The sequence below is a fragment of the Manacus candei genome, unplaced genomic scaffold, assembly GCF_025592945.1.
Source record: "Manacus candei isolate 608988 ecotype Guabito, Panama unplaced genomic scaffold, ASM2559294v1 h1tg000048l, whole genome shotgun sequence".
NCBI classification, from domain to species: Eukaryota; Metazoa; Chordata; class Aves; order Passeriformes; family Pipridae; genus Manacus; species Manacus candei.
This window is the reverse complement of record NW_026138096.1, coordinates 4,907,686-4,931,412: the sequence shown is the minus strand read 5'-3', so window position 1 is coordinate 4,931,412 and position 23,727 is coordinate 4,907,686. Positions and strand designations below refer to the sequence as shown.

The following is a 23,727-nucleotide window of genomic DNA, read 5'->3' as shown; positions in this document are numbered from 1 at the left end:
TGTTTTAACATAGAGAAGCACAGTTTGTAGTTTGGGGCTGGATTTGAGGTTATAGGCTCCCTTTGTAGTGAAACTCATAACCTGGGGTGAAAAAGTGCAAGTCACTGACTTCAGTGGAACTACTTCATACTGTTTAACTTGAAAAATGTATGTATGGCATTTCTTATTCTAGTCATGTGCTTGTGTTGTGATCAGTGATGCATGTCTATATCAGTTTTCAAAGCCTTTATAAAAGGAGCCATTATAAACTGAAAATATGCATTAGAAATGATGTGATATGATGTGAAAACTAATTTCTATGTGAATGGACACACTGTAGGAGTGAACAGACATTAGATGCAGACCATTCATATTATAGATGCACTAAAGTCCAGACTAAGGGAAACTGGAAAATCTGCTTTAACAATAAGGTATTTTTTACCTAAATCAAATGAAATTTTTGAAACTCAAAATCTTCTTTATAGTTTTATAATTCAGTATGGATTCCTATATTTGGGTTTATTTGTGACTTCTTTTCTCAATTATATTTTTCTTAATTGTATTTTTATCAGCAGTCTGCTGAAGGCAGTGACTTATTCAGTGTCAGTATGAAAATTTTCATTTGGTTGAATGACAGGATGATGCCATAGTTTATCCTCAGAGATGTTCTATGTGTGCACTGTTTACATAATATATGCACTGTTTACATAATATATTGATACACCTGAGAGAAATACTTGTATTTTTTTCAGTATTTTGTATCTTTATGGATGACTCAACTGGGAAAAATACTGACTATACAATGCTACTACAGAACATTTTCTGTGTGCCTTGTGATATTTCACAAGAGGTTAGGCTGGAAGTACCCCTACAGTAGTAGTGCTGAGTGGAATGCAGCTTCTCTGTGAAACTTCATGGTACCCTGAAGTACTAAACAAGATACATCCACAGATCCAAGAGCCTTGTGTAGATGTTTGGAGTGACATCGGCATGGGGAACGGTTTCAGACTCCTTTTCTCATGGCTTTCCCTGGGAACCTTTTTGGGGACTCACACTGCTGTGTGGAGGGGGATCTACATCGGCTGTCAAGTCTTGGCTGCGCAAGGGCTCCATCTATGTGGGGATGTGACTAATTGCCCTACCTCACATGGACCACAATTGTAGTGCCTGCTGCCTTTTCCTCTGGTCGACGGAGCTGCCCTGTTATCTTTTGATACCTTTTGAAGTTCATTAGGTGGCAACTGATGCCGTTTCTTAACTTCCCCTGCCCTATCACATAATTACTTAATAGTTTGAAATATTTATTGAGCATGAAGCTTAATTACACCGTAGATGAGCAGAACATTCAATACTCCCTTGGGAATCTGGCACATGGCTAATTACAGCTTTGTAATTAGCCATGCAGCACGCTTAGAAGAAACTACTAAGCCTGACGAGCCCCAGCAGTGCAACAGAAAGAGGGGTGAAGAGTCCAGACCTTGTGAAAGCAAAATGAGGATTCAAAATTAAATAGAAAAAAGAGAAATTTTTCCAGCAAATTATGCTTAGGCATCTGAAAGTATTATTTGGACTAAGTTTGAGAGGCATGAGAGAAGGGAATGGAGGGGCAGGGAAGAAGAGAAAAACTAGCTTTTATTTCTGGATTTGTGAACCAGAAATTGGAAGTGTTACAAGGACTTTGGACAAAAATTAATTGAAATAGACAACTACTTAAAATTGCATTCTATAAAACAGAGTGCACAGTAGTGCTTCAGACTGACACTAGCTGAAAGATTCACTGCGGATTCAAAAGCATTGTAATGCTCAGCTGTCATTTCCTATGAACATAATAAAACAAAAAGCAAAGGTGAAAGAAACCTGAAGTTTTAAATTTCTCTAGGAATTAGGACTTTGATTTTTCTAGTCTTCAACTCATCACCTCCTGCCACCCACTATGTTATTTCATTGGTTCAATATTGACTCATAAGGAAGTATGATATCCTCTGAATTTCCTATGTCTTCAGATTTTCACATGAGGACTCCCATCCAATTACTGACAAAAGAATAAAGATGCTTGTGCAGCATGACCTGGTCACCACTTACTGCAGGACGGCTGTAGGTTAACTGAAATTTTCTCTTATTCACACGAATGCCATGTTTCTAAGTGTGCTGATTTTGGCTGGGGTAATTTTCTTCACAGTGGCTAGTACAGAGCTATGTTTTGGATTTGTGCTGAACACAGGATTGATGATATAGCAATATTTTTGTTGTTGCTGAGCAGGGCTTATACAGAGCCAGTAAGGCCTTTTCTGCTTTTTGTACTGCCACACTGGCGAGGAGGCTGGGGGTGCATGGGAGGTTGGGAGGAGACACAGGTGACCCAAAATGACCAAAGGGATCTTCCATATTGTATCATCTCAGTATATAAAGTAAGGGAAGAAGGAGAAAGGGGGAGTGTTTGTCTTCCCAAGTCACTGTTACATGTGATGGGGCCCTGCTCTCCTGGGGATGGCTGAACACCTGCCTGCCCATAGGAAGCAGTGAATTAATTCCTGGTTTTTCTTTGTTTGTGTGCACAGCTTTTGCTTTCTGTATTAAACTGTATTTATCTCAACCCATCTTCTGGCTTTTACCCTTCTGATTCTCTTCCCAGTCCTGTTGGTGGGGAAGTGAGCAAGTGGCTGTGTGGGGCTTGGTTGCTGACTGGGGTTAAACCACGAGGCAAAGTATTAGTTTCAAGCATCTCTGAATTACATTAAAAGCGCAATTATTCTTGGGGAAAAGAAATCTCATTTAATTAAATAAGCATTGTAACTGTCTAGAGTTATTACTAGCTTTTTAGCAGGCCACAGAAATCTAAAGACAAGCCTCATTAACTTACAGTGAAAAGCACCACTTCTTTCTGAGATAACAATGTGGAGCAAGTATTTGAATGTGCAATTAATCACTTTTGTTCTGAGAGAGTCAAAAATGAGCGTGTGTTGGTACCATTCATTTTCACATTCATGTTTCATAGAGCATGACGATTTTCTATTCCAGTGGTTGTTGCAGTGGAGAGGTTTAGCACAGCCCTTCTGTATGTCGTAATAACAAACATCTGCATTTTAATTCTTCCATTGTGCATTTGTATGTTTTAGGAGAGCTAGCTACATAATTACAGCAAGGTGTGGTGACCCTTCTTACGCAGTGCTGTGCCCTATAGGTAACATCCAGGTGAGGAATAGCAGCAACAACATTTGGTTCCCAAACTGCAGGCCACCCTCAGGCTTCCCAAACTGAGATCCCAAGGTTGTGATCCCATATCTCTAATCCAAAGTGCTGTCAGTGCAGGTGAGATATTGTGCTTCTGAAAACATGACTCCTCTTCCATGGATGCATCTCGTGGACTCTCAGTACTTTACTGGAGTCTCACTGTGTTTTTCTGATTTCACATGCAAGCTGGCACAAAATGCTATCCAGAACAAAAGATTGACCACTATTGACTTTACAAGCCCCAGATTAATACAATTTTTTCAAAACAACATGATGCCATAGTCCTTTATATTGTAGCAATTTCACACTTAAACTTATCCCAGATGCTGATGTTCTGATGCTGTGAGCTCCAGTATAGCAGTCTTTTTAGTGAAGAACCATCTTGACCTGCTTACCTTATCTGTTAGCAAGGTTTTCAGGTAGCATCACTTTAACATCATTATGTTACTTCCAAAATTACCTCACTTAAATACAGCCAGTTCAGAGTGTGGGCAGAAGGACCATATCATGGTCCTCTCTACTCTGCTCGGTGTCTGCAATGTGCCCAGCTTTGCCATTGATGCAGAGCAGAGAAGGAGGTTGAGTTAAGCTGCCTGAATATGGCCAAACTGTCACAAAGGGAACTAGGAATCACTTACTAGCACACTGTAAAACACTCAGACTTCCCATGTAAACAAGGCCAATACTATTAAAAAAGGGGAAGAAATGTTACTTTTACTAATAAGTTTGGCCATTTCTTTAATGGCCCAATGATGCATTATTTTAAGCAGATCCATCCCTAAAAAAAAGGAAAAGAAAACATGTTCTTGACCTTGTAAAGCACTGCTTTACCCACACAAATTCTCTCATACCTCAAGATGAATATCCTCCCTATTCCCTACTCATAATTTTCAATTTCCCTTCTTTTGTTTGACTAATGAGAGAAGGTAACGCTTCAGTTAAAACAAATTAATATTCAAATAACTGAGAAGAAGCATAAATCAGTCCAAGATTTCTTAGAGGTGCATTTTTCTTGCCTATAGGTTTGGGAAGATCTCTAGGTTTTAAAGCTGTAAGGTTTAGGAAGGTCCCAACAATAGTGCAGACAAAATTTAATATCACATATACAAAGAAAAGTATGAACATTAACTTCCCACACTGGCCTATTCCCATGATGTTTAGACCCTTCAGATACTTGTAGACATTTACCATATTTTCCCTTAGTCATTGTTTGGCTGAGCTTATACATGCTTAGGCCTTTTAATCTTTTCTCATAAATCAAACTGCAACCCATAATTACTTCCGTTACTTTTATCTGAAGCTTTGCCAGTTTGATGACATCTTTCTGGGATCAAGACTTACTCCAAAATTCGAGAGAAAACTGTAGTCATTGCTGCTTCTAGGATCAGTCCCAAAGTTAGTGCCCATGATGCTTAAGAAAGGGATGGTGAAAGTTTCTGAGATGCAGAGAGAAAACAGTGGGAACTGTGCTACATTGGGCACAGACTGGTGTCCTCAGAGAGGGTTCAGACCAAAGGGGAGGTGTTCCCTTCTACTAGATTTATTTTTGCATGTGGATAATGCATTGATGGAGTAAGAAATCTTGCTAATATTGCAGTCTGGTTTTTAGTCCTTGAGATGAGAGCATATGTGGAAGAAAATTAAAAGCAGAGAAACTGTGCTTTTCCATCTCATTCACTGCATCCTTGGGCTGGAAACTCTCAATTGCTTTTGTAACAGGCAGAACCAACTGAAAACTTGTGCAAGGAGGAAAAAAAATGGTGCTGTTGTAAAACAAAACTTTGGTACAATTAGAAAACAAGTGCATGCAAAGAATGAAGGTGATGTCATCTGGACACAAGCACAAGAGTACAGTGCACAACTAATTCATACTGGCTTGGATAGCTGTGTGTGTGGACTGAATAATCACTAAGCCTGAGGGCAAAGCAGAGTGATACATGGCAAAGTACAGCATGAGAGAGGAAAGGGGGAAATGCACAGCTTTTACTGAGATGTGTGGCAAGCTTCATCAGAAGGTGAAGGTGTAGTGAGTATTTGGCACCCTGGAGAGACGGGGTGATGTTGGGCTTGATGAGTTTCCCTCCACTGGCCCTCAGTACTACAGTTTGTCACTGCTTTCTCCTGAGTGAGGGATCATCTCAAGTCTTATTCACAATCTAGAAATAAAAATAAAATACAGTATGATACACTTTGCTCATCCAGACTTCTTTTTCAATTCCACAACCTATAGACATGTTCCTTGCTGTGAGAAATTGCTGAATTTAAGCTTACTCTCATTTGTCCACTGAATTACCAGGAAAATGTTTTTAAAAAATCAGTGCAGAGAGGAGTTATTTTCTTTCTGAGCCAAGTAGAATTAAATTCTGTCAGTGAGAGATCCTTTCTAAAATACATTGTCAGATGTTGCTCATTTCCATGCAAAAAAGGGTCTTCTTTGCCAAATATGCATGGCGTGTTTGTTCCATGCTATGAGCAGCGCTTATGGTGGGTTGCTGTCATTGGTCAAATGAAAAATGAAGGCTCAGTTCCAAACTCTTAGTCACTGTTGTTCTGAATATGTGGAATCTCAAGGGGAAAAAAAACCAAGGCTGTCCTTTTTTAAGAAACCACAAGGCCCAATGATGACCATTCAAGGTAATTATATGTAGTGATTTCTTACAAACAATTTCATTAGTTTTCCTTGAGTAATTTACATAACAAAGATAAAGTCACTGTTAATAAGTGGAAAGTAAAATTTTACTCTCAAAATTCTCAAAAAAAAGATTTGTAAGATAGGGCAAATGGGGCTGTGTTCATCCTGGTCAGGTAAACCATTGTGGGATTGCCAGGGCACGTTAGCTTGCTCCCTGCCACAATTTTGGCTAATATAGGGTAGTACTTTTCCGGATGATGCTGGGATCTGATTGAAATGCTGGACAACCTTGGCCTATTTGAATTACTGGTACATAGTTTAAAGGACCCAGTGGCTCCCCTTCCCCTGGGGAGTGCTGTGCTCCCTCCTGCCTTCAGCGCATTGCCCTCAGTGTTTGCTGGTAGCATTCATTATTCATACTCGTGAGGACTTGTGACTTTAACATTACTCCAGGCTTGCTTGCTGGCATGTGTCTGGAGAGTGAGTCATGTGGACTAGATGGTGTTTTTGAGCCTTCTCCAAGTGATGAGGACAGTGAACTCAGGTTTTTCACCACCTGGGAAGTCCTTCAACCAGGAGGCAGTGAGCTGAAAGGAAAGGGCTGATGTCCTTCCCTTGAAATGACGCAGTTGTTTAATATGTGAAGAGTTTGATTCTGCTGTGTGAGGCAAGTCCAAGCATTTCTTGTGTTTAGCAGATTTGTGGGACCTAATTTTTGGATGCAGGTGGTACTTCAGCAAATGCTGAAATGCTGAGGATAGGGCTACCTGGGTGTGCCTGGAAGGAGAACTGTGTCTGGGGAGCTTTAAGTTAAGAGCTTGGCTGGGGAGAAGAGAGTTTGGAGGCCTTGTCCCAGATTTCAAGGAAACCTTTGTGGAAGACAGGAGTCCATGTTTAAATATTGTGATTTTTAATTATCATTGCACTGAATGTGTCCCTTAACTCATCAGAAACAGAGAACCGTAACTGATACTGATGAAGTGCTTGAGCAAGGGTTAGTCCACAATTATCAGAAGAATTTGACATTATATTAATTTCTAATTCATACATTTACCTCTTCTACCTTTTCTGTATGTATATTAATAATTGTCAGGGAATTGTTATCCTACCTCCCTCCAATTCTTTATATTGAATTTCTTCCCTTTCTCTTTATCTCACTTTTTACTTTTTTTTTTTTAATAATGAATCACAGAAACATCAAATAGAAGCATATTTTTTGACATTTAGAAAAAAACCAACCTTATCCAACTTGGACTTCTGACTAGAGTCTGTTCCCATGGTTAAGCACATTTTGGATTTAAGAATTTAGCAATGTGCTCTCTCCTTTGTTACAAGGGTGCTATTAGTGGACCAGTGTGGTGTCCACTGCTCTCATTAAAGATCAAGGCGAAACAAATCCAACTCTGAAATTACATTGTTATCAGACTCTTTAAAGTCCTGGAATGACTTAAATTTGTTTCAGTGTGCTCTATCATCAAGCACTCTGGGTAAACACATACTTTTTCCCCAAAACCATAGTTTCTGCTCAGTTGGAACTATACTGAAAAGACTTTTTTTTTTCAGAAGTCACTACTGCCATCAATAATTTCATTTCCCAGCTACTCTGAGCTCGTTTGGTTTTGATGCAGTCTTTTCCAGAACCAATTTTGGAATTTAAATGCAAACCCTAATGCATTATTTTGTGGTGTGTTTTAAAACTTAGGAAGGGCAGAAATATTCCTGTGCACAGATGAGCTTAATAATACCTTTTGTATTTTCATTTTCAAGAGGCATTTGTCCCCTGAAGAGTTCCAGGAAGTCTTCAAAATGAGCATTGAGGAATTTGATCGGCTGGCACTTTGGAAGCGGAATGACCTGAAGAAAAAGGCCCTGCTTTTCTAAACCCTCCTGGATAAAATATGTGCTTAATCAAAACAAAAATAGTCTTGCCAGAACTATCACATGCACTTGCTGTTGAACCATTGTCCAGCTTCATTGTGTTAGTATGTGTCGGGGGAAACAAGACAGATTAGATGGTAATGTGTTGGGATACAGAGAATTTGCTAATCCTGCATTTCCAGCCAGTTTTGTCAGTAACTCCTGGTCCTACCCAGTTTACAACGTGCGAAAAATCTAGCTTTAAATTTATTGTTGCTTGCAGTTATTGCTTGATGCATATGGAAATTCTGAAAGGAAGAGAAAAAAGTGTAGCTGTGACACGGGAAATGCATCCAACATTTTGTTCCATTAGGTTTTATAATGCAATTTTTACAAAATCAAGTAAGTAATTCATATAAAATTTTCCAGTGGGGGATCACATGCTGTAAAAAAATATGGTAAAAGCCAAAGAAAAGCATATCCGCAAGCAATTATTGCAATTGTTTATGTGTGGTACTTTTTAAGAATGAAAGCAAAAATATGGAAGCACCTTAATTCTACTTCTTATATTTAAACACAGCATACTCTTTAAAAGGTCCTATTTGTCTAGAAGGTAACTAGCTATCTTTAATTACAACACCAGAGTTTTTATTTTATTAAGAATATATTGTGACATAAAACAGTTATAATCACTAAAATGTATACAGACCTACGTAAAGATTTAGTCCCATTCATCAGGAAAACTGAAGCCTTATACAAAACTGGTTTAAGAGTGTATTGTGCCAGAGGACTGTGTTCTCCTACTAGTTTGGGGTGTTTGGAGAACTTTTTTTTTACATTTCATGCTGATAAAAATACCATGCAATCTTAATTACTATGTAGATAGATCTATCTACCTATAAAAGAATTATTTTCATTAATATATGTCCTAAGTGAAGACACTCTTACTTTCTCAACTTTCTGGCTTTACATAATAAGCCATGAGAACTGTGATGGCAATTGGTAGATGTGGAAATGGAACAGTTCAGCATAAAATGTAACAAAAAAAGCTTGGTGTGCTCTATCAATAATACAGCCAATTATAATCAAATATATAAAACCCTCATGCATTACTATTTGCATGTTTCTGTACAAATCAATTTGAAAAGAAAAAATCCTATGTGATACTGGTGCAGTACCTTGAAACTATCTTAAATAACAAGAAAAGCTAACAAAATCTAAGTGTTTGATATGAGCGTTAGACCTTAATATCTCTTCCAGCTGAAAGACTTTATTAAATTTAATAGTTTCATATGATCAGAAGTATGGTTGCTGACAAAGAATGTTTTAAAGTGAGTTGCTAGTTTTGTGTGATACTAAAAGAGCATTACAAAAAGTACGTTTTTCAGCCATGTGTCAGTATTTTGCATTTTTACTGCCTTGAATGTTTGTACTCACCTCCTACTTCACTGTCTTTTTGCATTTCCTTAAAGTAACTGGTTAATATATGCACTACAACACACTATTTCAACTTGGAAAAATCATAGCATTGAACATGCCTTCTTCCAACTAACATTCAAAGTCCATGCTGTTGGAAATAAATATTTTCTCATGACCTAAATGTTTTGTCTGATGATACAAATGTTAAAAAAAAATTCATTAAAACAAAGACATAACTGAATGACTTTTCTAATGTGTGTATAATTTTTAGATTGTACTGTTGCTTTGGATAGGGTCTTCCCATGATATTAATGTAATGCCACTGAGGAGAGTATTGAGTGAACTTCAGCGTGTCAAGTTACTGTAAAGTTGGTCATGATTTAAACAATCCATGTTCTGCCTGCACATGAAAACTGGCAGTGCACTGAAATGGGTCAGTCCTAAACATGATCAGCAAGGCCCATTGCTACTATGAAAAGCTAAATCCAGCAGAACAACGGGTGAGAGAATGATGATGAGGAAGTTAGATGTTGGTGAAGACCGCTCTTCTCATCTGCACCTTCCTGGGACATCAGATTGATTGCAGGCATCTTCTCACTGAGTAAAAAAACTGCAGGTTGATCAAATATGTCAGTGCAGATCAGGTTAGATATGGAACTTTATAAATAATTTCTTTCCCACAGCAGCTGTTGTACTGGTGTAGGATTCAACTTATGCCGTAAGGAAAAAGTGCATTACTAAGAAGCACATATGATCAACAGCTCTGTGCTGCTGTACTGTTTTATGTATCAGCAGATGTATGGCTGATGGCAAGTGAGGATGGTGAGATCATGTGAGCTGCTTGACCCATTTACACTGTTCTGAGAAAGTTAATCTTTCTCAATGTTATAATGTCAATGCCCTTAAAAGTGTCTCTTGAAGGTCCTTGCCTCAGGTAGCTGAGCTAAATCAAATACAACTCTTACTTTACATGCCCCCATGTAGTTCACAAGCATCAGTTCTTATCACAGTGCACAACTTTATTGGGAGTAGTACCCCATCATCTTTCTGTATTTGCTTACAAGTCCTTTTGTCATTCTGTGCTCCCTTTTATGGTCAGTGAAGAGAAAAAAGGGTCTTCAGTCAGATCCTGATGTTCAAAACTAGTGAGATGAATTGCCCCAATCCTATTCCTGTGCACTGAATATAAAGAAAGCCAATCTCACTGCAGAAGTATACATTGCAGGCTGTCTAATCTTAGATTAAATTAATTCTATGCCTACAGTCTATCAGTGAAAATAAGCCAGATTTTATCAAGTTGGTGGAATACCACTGGCAGTTCCTTGACCATGTTACCAAATCACTTTCAAGCCACCAGGAAAGTACTTCGAATTGCATAGATCTAACAAAACACCCTAACACAGTAATTCTTTGTGTTCATTATACTATTCACTAAACAGGCATGTATTCCATGCCAAACACACAAAAATGTTTTAGAAGACAGTCAGTTTATCAACTTATGTTGCTACTACCAGCCAAAACCAAAAAGGAATTTTGGCTTTCATACACAAAACTTTAGCTAACTTTAGAAAAACAACTACGCTTGTGTGTCCTTCTTATTTCATTTTCCTGAAAGTTTGAAATGGTCTGTAGATGTCTGTTCTGTGCAAAGGTGGCACAACTCAGTAAGCTGTTCGTTTTGTCAGATGATACATACCAGTGTATCACTCTATATTTAAAGCATCTACTGTCATATGGTGTAGTGACTTATTCAGTTATGCTTTCTAGCCTAACTAAATTCACATTTACAGTACGATATTGTGTGCTGGATTTGGCACCAACCCAGTGTAAAACAGCCATAAAGTGAGTAGCATTGTAATTCACTTCACTGCTAAGTTTTCCGTACATCACCTAAATTCCATAAACCAGACCACGGTATACCAGAGAATACAAGATTTCTGTTTCTAAAATTGTTCACGTTTTCCTCATTTAAAAATTGCAAATTGGAATTTTAGTCATGTAGTTCTCTTTCAGGAACTTTGGGTGTCTAATTAAATGTGAATAGACTAACGTGCAGAGTCAGTACTCTGGTTTATTTTAATAGAGTTCCATATGCTAATCTTAAATAGCATTATGAAATGGAAAATGCATTTCAGAGTAATGAGATAACACTTTGCCAGATTATTCCATCTGATAGTGTGGTCTGGCGCTGGCAGTAAAAAACTGAGAGTCTCGACAAATCATAGGCTGTTTTTCAGATAATGCTCTTTGGAGTTATTAAGTTACTGTTCTATAGTCTTGTTTTCAAGGACATGCTGTCTTTCAGCATTTTGTTAAGTATGGATATGGCTATGCAGCTCAAAAGGATCAATATAGCTCTTGGTGAAACTTATTTTGATATGTATACAAGAGGCAAGGGAATTCTGTCAGAGATTTCATTTTCATTCTTGGATCTGAGTTGTATGTCTCAGCTGTTCATGACAACCCTGATGTATGACCTAATTCTCACCTCATGTATTTTAAAGACGTCTCAAACACAGCAATGAAAGAGCCAACTTATTTCATCATCTTAGTCTTTGAGACAAAGGAGCACATGGATTTTTGTGGTTGCTGAGGAATATCTGACCAACAATTCCAGATAGGAAACCGGGCATGCCAGATTACCATTATAGCTGTCTGAGAAGGCTGGACATTTTTGTCCGACCCTCTGCTATTTCTTTTCCTTGTGGTTCAGTGGAGAACTCTGAAACTTGTAATTGCAGAAATAAGAAAATACATAGTTGTGAGACACTACCTGGAATCTAGTAACCCTCTGAGACAAGGCTAGTTTTACATGAGCAAAAAAGTTATAGTTCAGACCAAAACAGATGCCTTATCTTACATTCCTCATTTTGATTTTTTAACATTTCCCTAGCGTGGACAAGCCAGACCATTAATTTTATCAACCTTTTCACAGATCTGCAGGAAAATGCTGTTCTGCTATATGTAAATGAGCTAGGTGAGATCCCAGGCACTTCTGTCTGTCTGGTGCATGAGCTTCAAAGTGTCCTTATGTTCATATTCTCCTGCCCCTTTGTTTTGTGTGTGAGGAAAAGGGCAGGGTGGTGTTCTTCTAAGGTTCCTAAGGTCTAGACTGACCCTTGACCAATGTGATTATTTGATAGGTCACCATCGTGGCTACCATTTTTCAGATACCTCAAATACCTGAAAAAAAGACGACTGTTTTTAATACCGCAATGAGAGGTGTAACCCTCTTGTATGTGTAAAATTATACTGGAGGTTGCACCCCTTCTTCATATCCAGGCTGCTTCTGAGGTATGGCCTAATCCTTAAAGGCTCATGGGAGCTGCTGGCTCAGGCTTTTTGAGTCTTTGTATCCCACCTCACAACCACCACCTCTGTGAGTTATGGCTGAGAGAAGTAAGTGGTTCTAATTGCTCTTATTTTCGTGATTCAGCACATTTTCTTCCTACCACTCAGTGTTTGACATCTCGACTACTATGCATGCAGGTATGTGTAAGGTAGGTTCCATTTTTTTTTTTTCCCCAATGGTTCCACAAACCTGTGCAGCACCCAAGAGCTTGGGAGCAGCCAGGCCTTCCCTGCCAGACTGCCCAAGCAGCAGCTCCAGAGCGATCAGGAGGAAACCAAAACCAGACAAAAGTGATTTGTCCCACCTAGGCAAATGTATCATGATTTGGGCTTTAAGGAAGAGGTTTACTGTCTTAGATATGATGTATTTGCCTTTTATTAGAAGTCTTTATACCCTTGATTTCTGTTTCTGAATCTCGTTACATTTGTGTCCTGGATGACCTGTTTTCTCCATTTGCTATGGTACATTCTTTTATTACATCCTCCAACTCATCTCTCCACAAAAAATTGCAATGTTTTCCATTCCTTTCGAGATTTAAACCTTTCTCTGCCCTTGATAATTTTTTTCTGCAAACTCCTTTCAGCCCATTGTACCTTGTATTCAGGAATGGTCTGACAAAATAAAGGCATTGCAGTGTTTGCTTCATATTTGCCATATTGTGTCAAGCACTATAATTTATTTTTTTTTATGGGGGAAGAAGAAAGCTAAGAATGACTGACTTTTTATTACAAATCTACATTATGCTGAAGCCTTGCTTGTCCCACCCTCACTATTGCAAGGGGTTTTTTCCCTCCCAAGTGGACATGATTCTGAACTCTGACATGAGTCATTATTATTTCTTGCTCTACTACTATAAATTTTTTATTATTAACTGATAATTAAGAAGGTACCATGATTGATTGCAAATTAAACAACTGAGGTTGTTAATGGTCTGTCTGAATTTGCTTTCAGCTCTCTGACCTGGAATAATTCACTTGAGGAACAAGGTTAAAACTCTTCATGTCACTTGACAGTTTTGCTAGTCAGACTTCAAAAAAAAAAATTCTCTCAAGGATGTGGAGTATAGAGCTCCCCACTTTGAGCTCCCCATTTTTTCCCAACTTTGTACTAGATATTTTTCATTTCCCAGTTAGTTTTTGATAGAGTGAAGTGCCTGGAGGACTTTATGAGTCACTCTATAAGCATCAAATTCTTCAAATTGCATTTTTTCGTCTTAATCCTTTTTTTCAGTATAATAACTGGGTATTTTTATAGTGCAATAAAAATAACATAATAATCAAAGACTACTGAAATAATTTATCCATTTTAAATGGCACAGAAGAGAATATAAATACAGAATAGAAGCTGAAATATTTTCTTTGAGTAGGGGCTAAAATTACAGGGTTCTACAGAAGAATGCTCTCCTGTTGTCATCTGTGGGAGGATGCTACTGCTCTAGGTTATTGTGAGGTGCTCAATTTCAAGGCAGACACCTTCTTCCCGGGTCTATAAATATTTTTGATAATATTCCATAAAAATATAAATATTAGATTATGTGCTTTCACATTTCCTGTAACTTTGTACCTCTGAAATATGCTTACTTTTAAATTAGTATAATTTGGACCTTCACCACTAATTTAGGCCTTCAACAATCACTGGATGGCTAAGATTAGGATTGTTACATTAATATCAGTTTGGCAACCCTGCTATTATTCTGAAATTGTAAGTATTTATGAAAATTTTCTTTACCCCTAACTTGCTTACTAAAAAATGGTGAAACTCTACTGTAAAAAATTCAGTAAGAATTAAGGAGGCTGACACTTGCAACCCAAAACTTACTCCATATTGTCAGACCTTGATTTCCAACACTGTACAGAGGTTAAGCATTAAAGTAGCAGGTGCCCAACCATAGGCAAGGTCTTTTTCTTTCAAATCCTTCTAATTTGAAGGCTTAAGTGGAAAAAATGGAAAGGGTTTTTAGAGTCAAAAAAGTTTAGCTTTGTAATTTTTAACAGTATTGTTAAAAGCAAAAGTGGCCAAGCTTTCTTGAAGGAGTAACAAAGTTGCTTATGTAAAAAAAGAAACGTATCACAGTGAGTCACAGTAAATAATGTGTAAATAAGGAGTGACTTAAATCAGCTTTCCCAGTGCTTAAAAAAGCATTCTCCTAGGAAAAAAGTACAAAGTAATGGTGGTGTAAAACAACAGAGTGGGTTTATCTGAATAGCTGAGATTTCAACAGAATTACACAGGCGTTATTTTGGCAGATTATAAGTTTAAGAACTGGCCCTTCCTTGATCGTGATGAAAAAGGTGAAGGAAGGTATAGAGTTTCATACCTTGTTGAATAACGCGGTTGGGAAAAGAGGCAGGGAAGGGATGAGATTCCATTTTTGGCCCAGGCTTGCTTGAATTCAAAGAAAGCAGGGTCAAGGAGGCAAGATTTACAGCAAGTGTTTGCTCAATGTGTGCAACTTCAATATAAAAATAAAATTATGAGAATAGGAATTTTTTTCAAGTTTGTACTACCCAAAGGCAGAGCTACTTTTCAATGATTCTAAGGGTTTAATAAGCATTTAATAAAAGAATGTTAGCATAGTATTTTGAAAATGTCAGTCACTAAATGCTAATCCCACTGAAATCACTGGCAATTTTACCTGCACCAGAGCATAAAGGTCAAGTTATATAGAATTTCTTCCAAAACTGAAATCAGGAGGAATTGTTTGCTTACGTTTAGCTCAAACAGAAGAATATAAGTAGGAAGTAACCATTTTTAGCTGCACATCAAGGTTCTCTAAAATGTATGTTATGCTTTTGTATGTATTCCCTCCTTTACCCTGATTCAAAATCAGTCAGCAGTGGAATGAATAACCTAATTTAAGATCTCTGTGAAGAGAGTTGCAAATAGTTTTTGTTACACAAGTGAAGACCTACCTGTGTGGAGAGTAAGGAGAGGACCGTGCCTTATATAAAAGCTGTATAATCACTCTTCTTGAAGTTTCTATAATACACACCTTTATCAAAAATATAATTACTTTTTCCCCCAGTGAACCTGGAAATTATGTGGGACCCAAGAAAAAATAACTCATTGAAAAGATACTTAAACAAGACATTCTTTTAAAAAAAATTCATAAAGATGTTGAATATTAAAGTCATAATAGCAATAGATTCTACCATAACAGGATCATAGTCTATGATAAGAAAGGAAAAAAACCCCATTTTTATCAAGAGCTTTTTTCTGTTTTTAAAATACACTCATTCCTAGTTTGTAAACGCCAGGAATGTCTGAGACAACTCTAGAAACACTGATGTTTTCCTTACTGAAAAATTACAGTTTCAAAGTAACAGAAGAATATTTTTGTTCTAAAAAGCCATCACTTGCCTTCTGTTTTTGAAATTCTGCCATCAGTATGTTTTACTGAAGAGAGTGGCAATTGCTGTAATGTCACTCCATCTCGACAGCCCAGATTGCACAGTATTTTTGCCTGCTTTTCACCATTCCCTGAGACCATCCATTCCCCTATGCCAACATGATGTGAGGGCAGGAGATGGGACACGTCAGGAGGCACCTGCAGCAAGGCTTGCTCCAAGGAGTCTTCATCTCCCCTGTCTAACACACCAGTGTCTTCTGCACGGGGCAGTGTCTGGTCTCACAAGAAATCAATGTTTTGCCAATTGTAGCCTTTTTGTGTCTGCTCAGCCCTCCCTTCCAAAAAAAAATAAATTACCAGTTCAAAAAGGCACATTGTTTTGACAGCCTTTCTGGTACTAAATGACAAGAACATATAGGCTCTTTCTTACAGCTGTGATTTCACTTTAAGGCACTGAAAAAAACCACATATTCTTGTACAGGCATCTTGAAAGGTCTTACTGGAAAATATTGAGCAGACTTTCAGGGGATACCAATCATAACTGGCAGCATCCAATAGCTTTTCTTACACTTGTTTTCTCAACAGGATGTTGCTGAGGTTTTGGGGCCTCTTAAACTAGTGAGTTATCTGGTTATGGGTCCATTGAAGTGGAATTGAGTGTATCTTTAAAAACTGACCCATACTTCTAAATGCCTAAAATACTGTTTTCCTGCCTTTTTACATTACTTAAGTGAGCCAAATCTAAATTGCTTGGAGTACCTTACAAAACATAAATCACAACAAATGGTTGGAGATTTTTTTCTCATGCTTGTGTTTCTCAGATTTCATCCAGTGTTGATTTTCCAAGGGAAAAAAAAAACTTAAAATATGCATAAATAACTCTTTTAAGCACATCGTAAAGATAATATAGCCTGTCATTGTCATGACTTTTCTGCTTTAACACAGAAGGGATTATCTGATGGTTAAAGTCCTAGTCTTGTAAACAACCATATTTGGATACCTTGCTGCTGAGACTACTTGATTATTTTCTTTTTCTTTGCTCTGATTATTTTCTTTTTTTTGTGATAACCAGCGCTAAGAAGATTACAGGAAGATAAGGGATCCTTGTGACTAGGCTTTACCAAGTCCTGCCTAGAGCTTGTGAAGACTATTTCTACAGTAAAGGAGTTATCCTTGATAGAGTGGAACTGTATGGTGAATTAATGAGAATAAAGACAGTGTTTGGAACACTGCATGGATGTTTGGTCTTAAAGCTAAAGGGTGCTTTTTCAAGCTGGAGGACACGTAGTTCAAGTAGGGACGTTAATACAGATTTGCTTTCTGCTCCTTTGTGTTAAAAGATGATTAGTTTAAGAAGTTTATTGGGTGCAAAGTATGACATACAGTTACTGTGGACCACAGATTTCCTATTAATGATGTGACTTCAGTTTCCGTGCAAGCAACTCCTTAGGAATCACTTGACTTATGGTGATGATATTATGTTCTAGGTGAGTTATACGCTGTTCTTTTGAATGCTGTGAAATAGAATTTTTATTTAACTAGTGTCGTTAAAGACTCATGGGAAAGAAATTCATTGAATCACTAAGTATTCACTGAATACACTAAGGTGTATTTTGCAGCTGAAGTAGCTTATGGAATGCACATGGCCAAAATCAGAAATGAGGGAGAAGAGAGGGGAGGAACCAGGGGGAATGTCAATTTAAAATGTAGCATTGTGGAACCTAGGAATTCAAATAGGAAAAAAGTTCTTTTGAGCCCTTCAGCTTTAGAGAGAGTTTTTCTTCAAGAGGAACTGCTTGTGCTGATGATTGTCTCCATGACAGATGGCCTGTTATTTAGTTCTTATGGTGTTAGCACCACAAGACAAGAAGTCCTTACCAATCTCTCCAACAGCCTAAGAACAAACCCCTAGTTATCTCACTTTCACATCTGGCATAGGGCATAAAGTGCTTATTTTCTTGCCAGTCTTGTGATGACTATCTCTCATCTTTGTTTCTTTGCTGATCAGCTTACTAACATCTTCAAGATATTTCTGTGGAAGAAATACTCTGCAGTGTTGCTAGAACCAAGCACCCTGCTTACAGACCACAGCAGTGCATGTCTTAAGGCAGGCAAAGGCTGAAGTGTTACTGTATGTGATGTGTGCATTAAAATTAAAAAAATACCCAAACAGAGGTAGTAAAGCCAGCACATCCTGGAAGTGCTCACTGCAAGCATACTAATCAGTGGTACTGTGCATGGATTACATTGCATGTGCCACAGCAGCCAAGGACTGTGCTTTTACAGCAGAGTTTTGGATTATTCTTCCTAGTGATGATATTTTACAGGTCATGATAACAACTTAAGTGGCTCAAATACAGCAATAGCTGCAAGCAATTGAACTGTGGAGAAGAGGAGCTATGGTTTAATTTTTTCACGACTGACTAAACCCTTTAATATTGCCTGAAAAATCACTACTTCTAAGTACTTCAAAACCTCCTCCTGCCAGCTCCCAACAAGCAGAATGAAAAAAGGCAGGTAGGAGCAGGCTGCTGCTGTAAGAAGAGCTCATCCAGTAGGCAAGTCCTTCCCTGCCCATACCCAAAGGCATACAAGAAAAGAGAACAGCTGAAAGTGAGATTTTCGGCTAAACAATTTGTGCTGAAAAGGTTGGGCTGTGAATTCAGCTCTCCTGTTTTAGGATACAGGGACCTCATGCATCCTAAGTGGCCACACAGTGTAAATGCTGACTAAATAGAATTTTCCCTGGTTGAACCTGTTAGTTTGGTATCACCCTGTTGGAATGATTAAGGATAATGAAACAGGACAGAAGAGCACATTAAACCTGGCCAGAACAACCCAAATTTTATTCACCAAAATTAAAGATGCTTAATGAGTGGCATACTCTAAGATGTACAACAGCATGAGGACACAGCTGCGTTGGGCAGGGCACGTCTCCAGGATGAAGGACCACCGCCTCCCTAAGATCTTGCTTTATGGTGAACTTGCCACTGGCTGCCGCAAGAGAGGAGCCCTGAAGAAAAGATACAAGGACTCCCTGAAACAACATCTCAGCCTTGGCCATATTGATCAACATAACTGGTCTACTCTGGCCTCCAGTCGGGAGGCCTGGAGACATAACATCTATAATGCTGCTGCTTCCTTTGAGAAAGCACGCAGGATCACTCTCGAGAAGACAACACAGAAAGAATCGTGCCTTGCAGAATATGCCTCCTAAGGAGTCTTTCTGCTGTGCCTTTTGCAGTTGGACATGTCTATCTCATATTGGCCTTATTAGCCACCTGCGTGCTTGTAACAAATGTGGATAGAGCCTTTCCCAAATCTTCGTTCACAAAGCCTAGCCATGATGACAATAGCATGAGGTACAAGCTTGAACAGAATGATGAACTTGCATCTAGAATGTTCCCCAAATATTTCTCACAAGAGAACATTTGTGCATCTAACTGTTAAAGAGTTGAAGTAAAAGGAAAGATGCTCTGACACCCAAGTGGACTAAAAAAACAGAAATATTGTTTCCTTAACTAAAGTTCTTCCCTTAGTTACATTATTCTGCGACCTCAGTTTTCCAATTTCTCTATGGACAGGGAGGAAAATAAATACATGAACTTGTCAGAGTTAGAACATGTATACCAAGGTTTCCCATACGGAAGCTTGCCCTTGGTCAATGGGCAATTCTGTTACAAGCTGAACCCTGCTTTAAGCTCTTAGACAATACTTTTAATCAATATAGATTTTAGTCTCACCTTGCACTCTTGATTTAAATCTGGCTTGTATCAAGCTAAAGTAAGATGATGTTAAACCCATTTTACACCATTTTAACAAAAGGGCTTAAAATTTAGATAAATGCCGACATGCTGAGTATGTTCCAAATCCATGCTTTGGATTGCTCATTGCCGGAGGGACAGCATCTCCCGGACAAGAACGGGAAGGGCATGGGCTGCACGGAGGCTCCAGCTGTGATATCGCAGTATGTCAGCATTTACTCGGGAAACAAGTCTCCGTCCTCCAAGGAGGATTTACTCAGGGGCAGGAAGCTCAGGTTTGATCTGCCTCGCAGGGAGCAGCACTTTGGCTCACCTGCCCCTGCCGGGGAAAGGGGGAAGCTGCGCCCCCGGGGCTGCTGCGCACACCTGCCCCATCCTGCCCTACACCCGGGGGCTGCCACACCCCAACCCCTCCCGGGGGATGCTGCGGGGGCCCCCCGCCTTTGTTCCGCTCGCTCCGCCTCGGCCCTGTCCCCTCCCCGCGGGGCGGGGACCCGCGGGCCGGGGGCGGTGGGACCGGGCGGGCCGGCGGCTCCTCCCGCCCGTGCCCGTCCCCTCCCGGCGCGGCGCTGGCTGCGCTCCGCGGCGCTGGAGCTGCGCGGAGCCGCTTTGTGCCGCCACCCGCGGCAGGACGGCGCGAAAGGTACGAGGGCTCCGGTCCTGCTCGCCCCCCTCCCGCTCCGGGGCAGCATCCCTGCCGAGCTCCGCGGGCGGGGAGGGAAGGGAGGAGGGAAAAAAAGAGAGGGAGGGGAAGGGCTGGGTTCAGAAATGGGTGTCTTTCAGCCTCGGCTCCGCTGCTGCTCCAGGCAGCCCCGTGCTAGGAAAGCTGTGGGCTTACTGGAAAAAAAAAGCCTAAAAAGAAAGTCAGTCTCGCTGGTTTTCTTGGCCGGGAGCAGCACATGGAAAAAACTGGGAGGGAGCCCGGGCATCGGGCGGCGGCGGCTCCCCCGGCAGCGCGCGCGGGGCGGCCCCTGCCCGGGCTTTGAAAGAGCAAAAATCCGGCCGAGATCCTCCGGAACGAAGCCCTCTGTCCGCCATCCCGAAACTTGCATGCCCTTCCCGGGAAAGGCACCAGCCAGGCAGCCGCGCTGCTGTTTTGTACCGCTGCGAGCTTCCTTGTTGTCTGCCTTTTAGGGTGGGCAGAGGTGGTCTGTCTGCAGGCTTGGCCATTTGATCCCGTTTCATCATAGCCGAGAGATTGCATCATGTTACAGTGCTGGAGTCAGTCAAGGCAAAGGCGAACAGAACCATCCTTCCAGATCCATCCCATTGGCTTCCCGGGCCGACCCCCTCCTTGATTTCCTGTTGAACGGAGGTTCGAGCTGAGAAGCTGCCTGCCATTGGCAGCTGGGGGGGACCGGTCACAGCGACGTGGTTCGATTTCTTCCACTGAGAGGTTTTTTTGGAAACTCAACTTTGTCGGTTCTACGCCCGTTGTGTTTTGTGTGTGTGGGTTAGAGGAAGCTTGCCGGAGATTTAGGCGGTAGGAAAATAATAGGCGGCAAAAGAGGCAGATAAACGGCCAGAAGCAGGCGTCGCTTTATAACCTGAAAACTCTGGAGTGGCAGGAGGTGAGTGGATTTAGGCAGGCATCTCTCGGAAACCCACGCATTCACCTGCCCTGAAGGGCAGCGCTGCTGAGTGAATGCACACTCTGAAAGGCAAGACAAGGCAGATGTCAGGGGCAGAGAAATATTTATCTCATCTCCCCTCTGGATCTTATATGATCGATTTGATGCCAACACTTGGTGTGCCTGAGCCTGTTCCGTTTATCATATGACTGAACTTTGCAGCTGAGATCCAACTATAAAATGACAAATCTCAAAGCCAGAAAGATCCAATTAAACAATGTACTGCAGTTCAGGACTTCCTAAGATGACCAGTTCTGCTGTTCTTTGTGCAGTTCTTTGTTCCATGGGGAAAAAAATGTCACGGCACAGCTTGGTTCAGTTCTCAGAGGTATCCATAACAAGTAATGATTATGCCATAGCTAGTGTCCTGCCCTTGCAGGTGCTCTACTGCTGTTTACTCCAAGTGTTACAGAACTGTTCTTTTCTTTCATGAAAATAACAGTATTATGAAGCTTTTTTTTGTCTACCTCTCGGAGAATGGTCAGTGCAAGGGCACAAGGGAACAGTTTGGCAACCAGATGGATCCATCCATCAGTGCTCTTCAGTATGGGCACTCGGTGCCTTTCAGTCATCCCTTATGCCTCCTGGTGGTTTCCATGGGAAGAACGGAACAATTACTTTCTCCTTTTGAACAATTTTTCCTTTTGGAACCAGGGTGGAAGAAGAGCAAATCCTGCATTAGAGCCAGAGGGAGAGCGTCATGTCTTTCTGGGGCTATTGGGCACCAGATAGGTTTAAGAAGAATTTGAAATGGATTCAGAAAAGAAGCATCTTTTCTTTGTGTGTCAGGATAGCCAGTGATTGCAGTGACAAGCCTGCAAACAACAATGAGCAAATACTCAACTGCCTTTGGTGATAGATCACACTGTTAGGTGTTTCCCAGGAAATTTGTCAGCAAAAGTCAGTGTTAGTGGTGCTCCTGGGTCTCAGGTGGATTTTGGGATTTGGAAGATCTGTGAGGTTGAAACTGCAGTACTTCTTGAAGCAGTAGTAACAAGGAGGGGGTAAAATGCAGCACTTCAATAGATCAGCCACTCACACGATTTTCAAATCTTACTATCTTGGTGTAGGTTTTCATTTTCATCTCCTGAAACTCCGAGTTGAAGGGATACTGTCAGAGACACAAAACCCAAAATCAAATACTGAAGTCTCAGTGGGGACACACTGTATTTGATACACATATGACTAACTGTGCTATTCCTTTCAGTGGTGCAAAGACAACCTGCTGTAAGCTCAGATCAGGAATTGTCTAGCCCTGCTGCTTGCTACCGACTTCCTTGAGACATCGCCTCAGGACAAAGAGCCAGGGGTTCAGGGCTGGTTGATGCAATCTGGAGTACACCGATTTAATTTCCATCCATTTTCAAAAGTTTTGTGTCTGATAGGTCCTTCAGTGGGAGTGTAGTATCCAGGAGCCTGCCTGGTTAAGTGCTTTGTTCAAAGCTGTGCTCTTTGTTTGGCGAGGAGGGGGTGAGGAGGAGGAGGAAGAGATGTACTTAATATTCATTTGCAAGACATCTCTTGCTGAAGAAGGAGGGTGGAATGCAAGGACTTGTGGTTCCAAACTCCTGTACAGTTTAGTTCACTCTATTATGGTTTTTAGTCACAGTAAATCCTAGTATGGCAATTTTTCAAAAAAATTATGCATCCCTTCCAGTTGCACAGTTCAACTGGTTTTGGATGTGAGTGACACCTGGCTATTGATATGACTCGGACTTCCCTGATTCATATAGGGTTTCATCTGGCACAGGAACTGTCTGTCTGATCTGGGCAGGTGACTGGGTTACACACTCAGTAGATATTATTCCAGGTTAATACACTCCTAATGTAAAATGTTCTTAGGCTCACAGTTGAACTGTACAGTCAAACCCAACAAAAACAGTAGAAAGATGTAAGTCAGCCAAAGGACTGCAGTTACTGTGGGCTCTGAACTTTCAGTGAAGGACTGAAAAAGCCAAGTCTTGAATGTACTACTACATCTATAAAGGTTATTTTCCTACTAGGATGCATCCTAAGCTGACCTTAGATCAATTTAAGTTTTTAATACCATATCTTTTGGGGGAGTGTCTGCATAAAGCCATAGGGAGAACAGTCTGTCAACACAGTATGAGCAGGTAGGAAAACACGTAGCTGCAATTGCAGGGGAGTGACCCTGAGTGTGGTATGCAGGGGTTACACCAGCATGACTGTCTCACTGCACCTACCCATCTATGTATACGTAAAGGTCCTGCATTTGTGTCGACTGTGGATCATCACTGTGAAATACTATGTATATATATAGGTTGTAAAATAGTGTCTGTACTATTATATGTTACATTGTTCTTGCTCGACTAGAAGATCTTTAAGGTCCTGTCCAACTCAAACCATTTAAGATTCTATGATACTCTGATTAGAAGTTAACTCTTGACTCTCTAGGTTGTGAAAGACATGCTGATGGGAGTAATGCTAATGAATAGTATTGCAGGAACATAATTTGGGTTTGTGCAGAGGGGGATATCTCATAGCAGATAAGA

General features: G+C 40.2%; 2 protein-coding genes across 5 annotated transcripts in view; both read left to right on the top strand.

Annotated features, from left to right (window-relative positions):
* The window catches only part of ABLIM2 (actin binding LIM protein family member 2), a 139,466-nt gene extending 130,107 nt beyond the window's left edge, over positions 1-9,359 (top strand). Inside the window, 1 exon segment of the mRNA XM_051798339.1 lies at positions 7,610-9,359. Coding sequence (XP_051654299.1) covers positions 7,610-7,723 — 114 coding nt within the window. The 3' untranslated portion in view covers positions 7,724-9,359.
* A 10,604-nt stretch (positions 9,360-19,963) lies between these two features.
* The window catches only part of AFAP1 (actin filament associated protein 1), a 116,618-nt gene continuing 112,854 nt past the window's right edge, over positions 19,964-23,727 (top strand). The window contains exon 1 of one of the 4 annotated variants that reach the window (XM_051798342.1): positions 19,964-20,226. The gene's annotated coding sequence lies outside the window, so the exon portion shown is untranslated. The remainder of the gene's footprint in view (positions 20,227-23,727) is intronic. The other 3 variants (XM_051798343.1, XM_051798344.1, XM_051798345.1) reach the window with 3 other exon arrangements.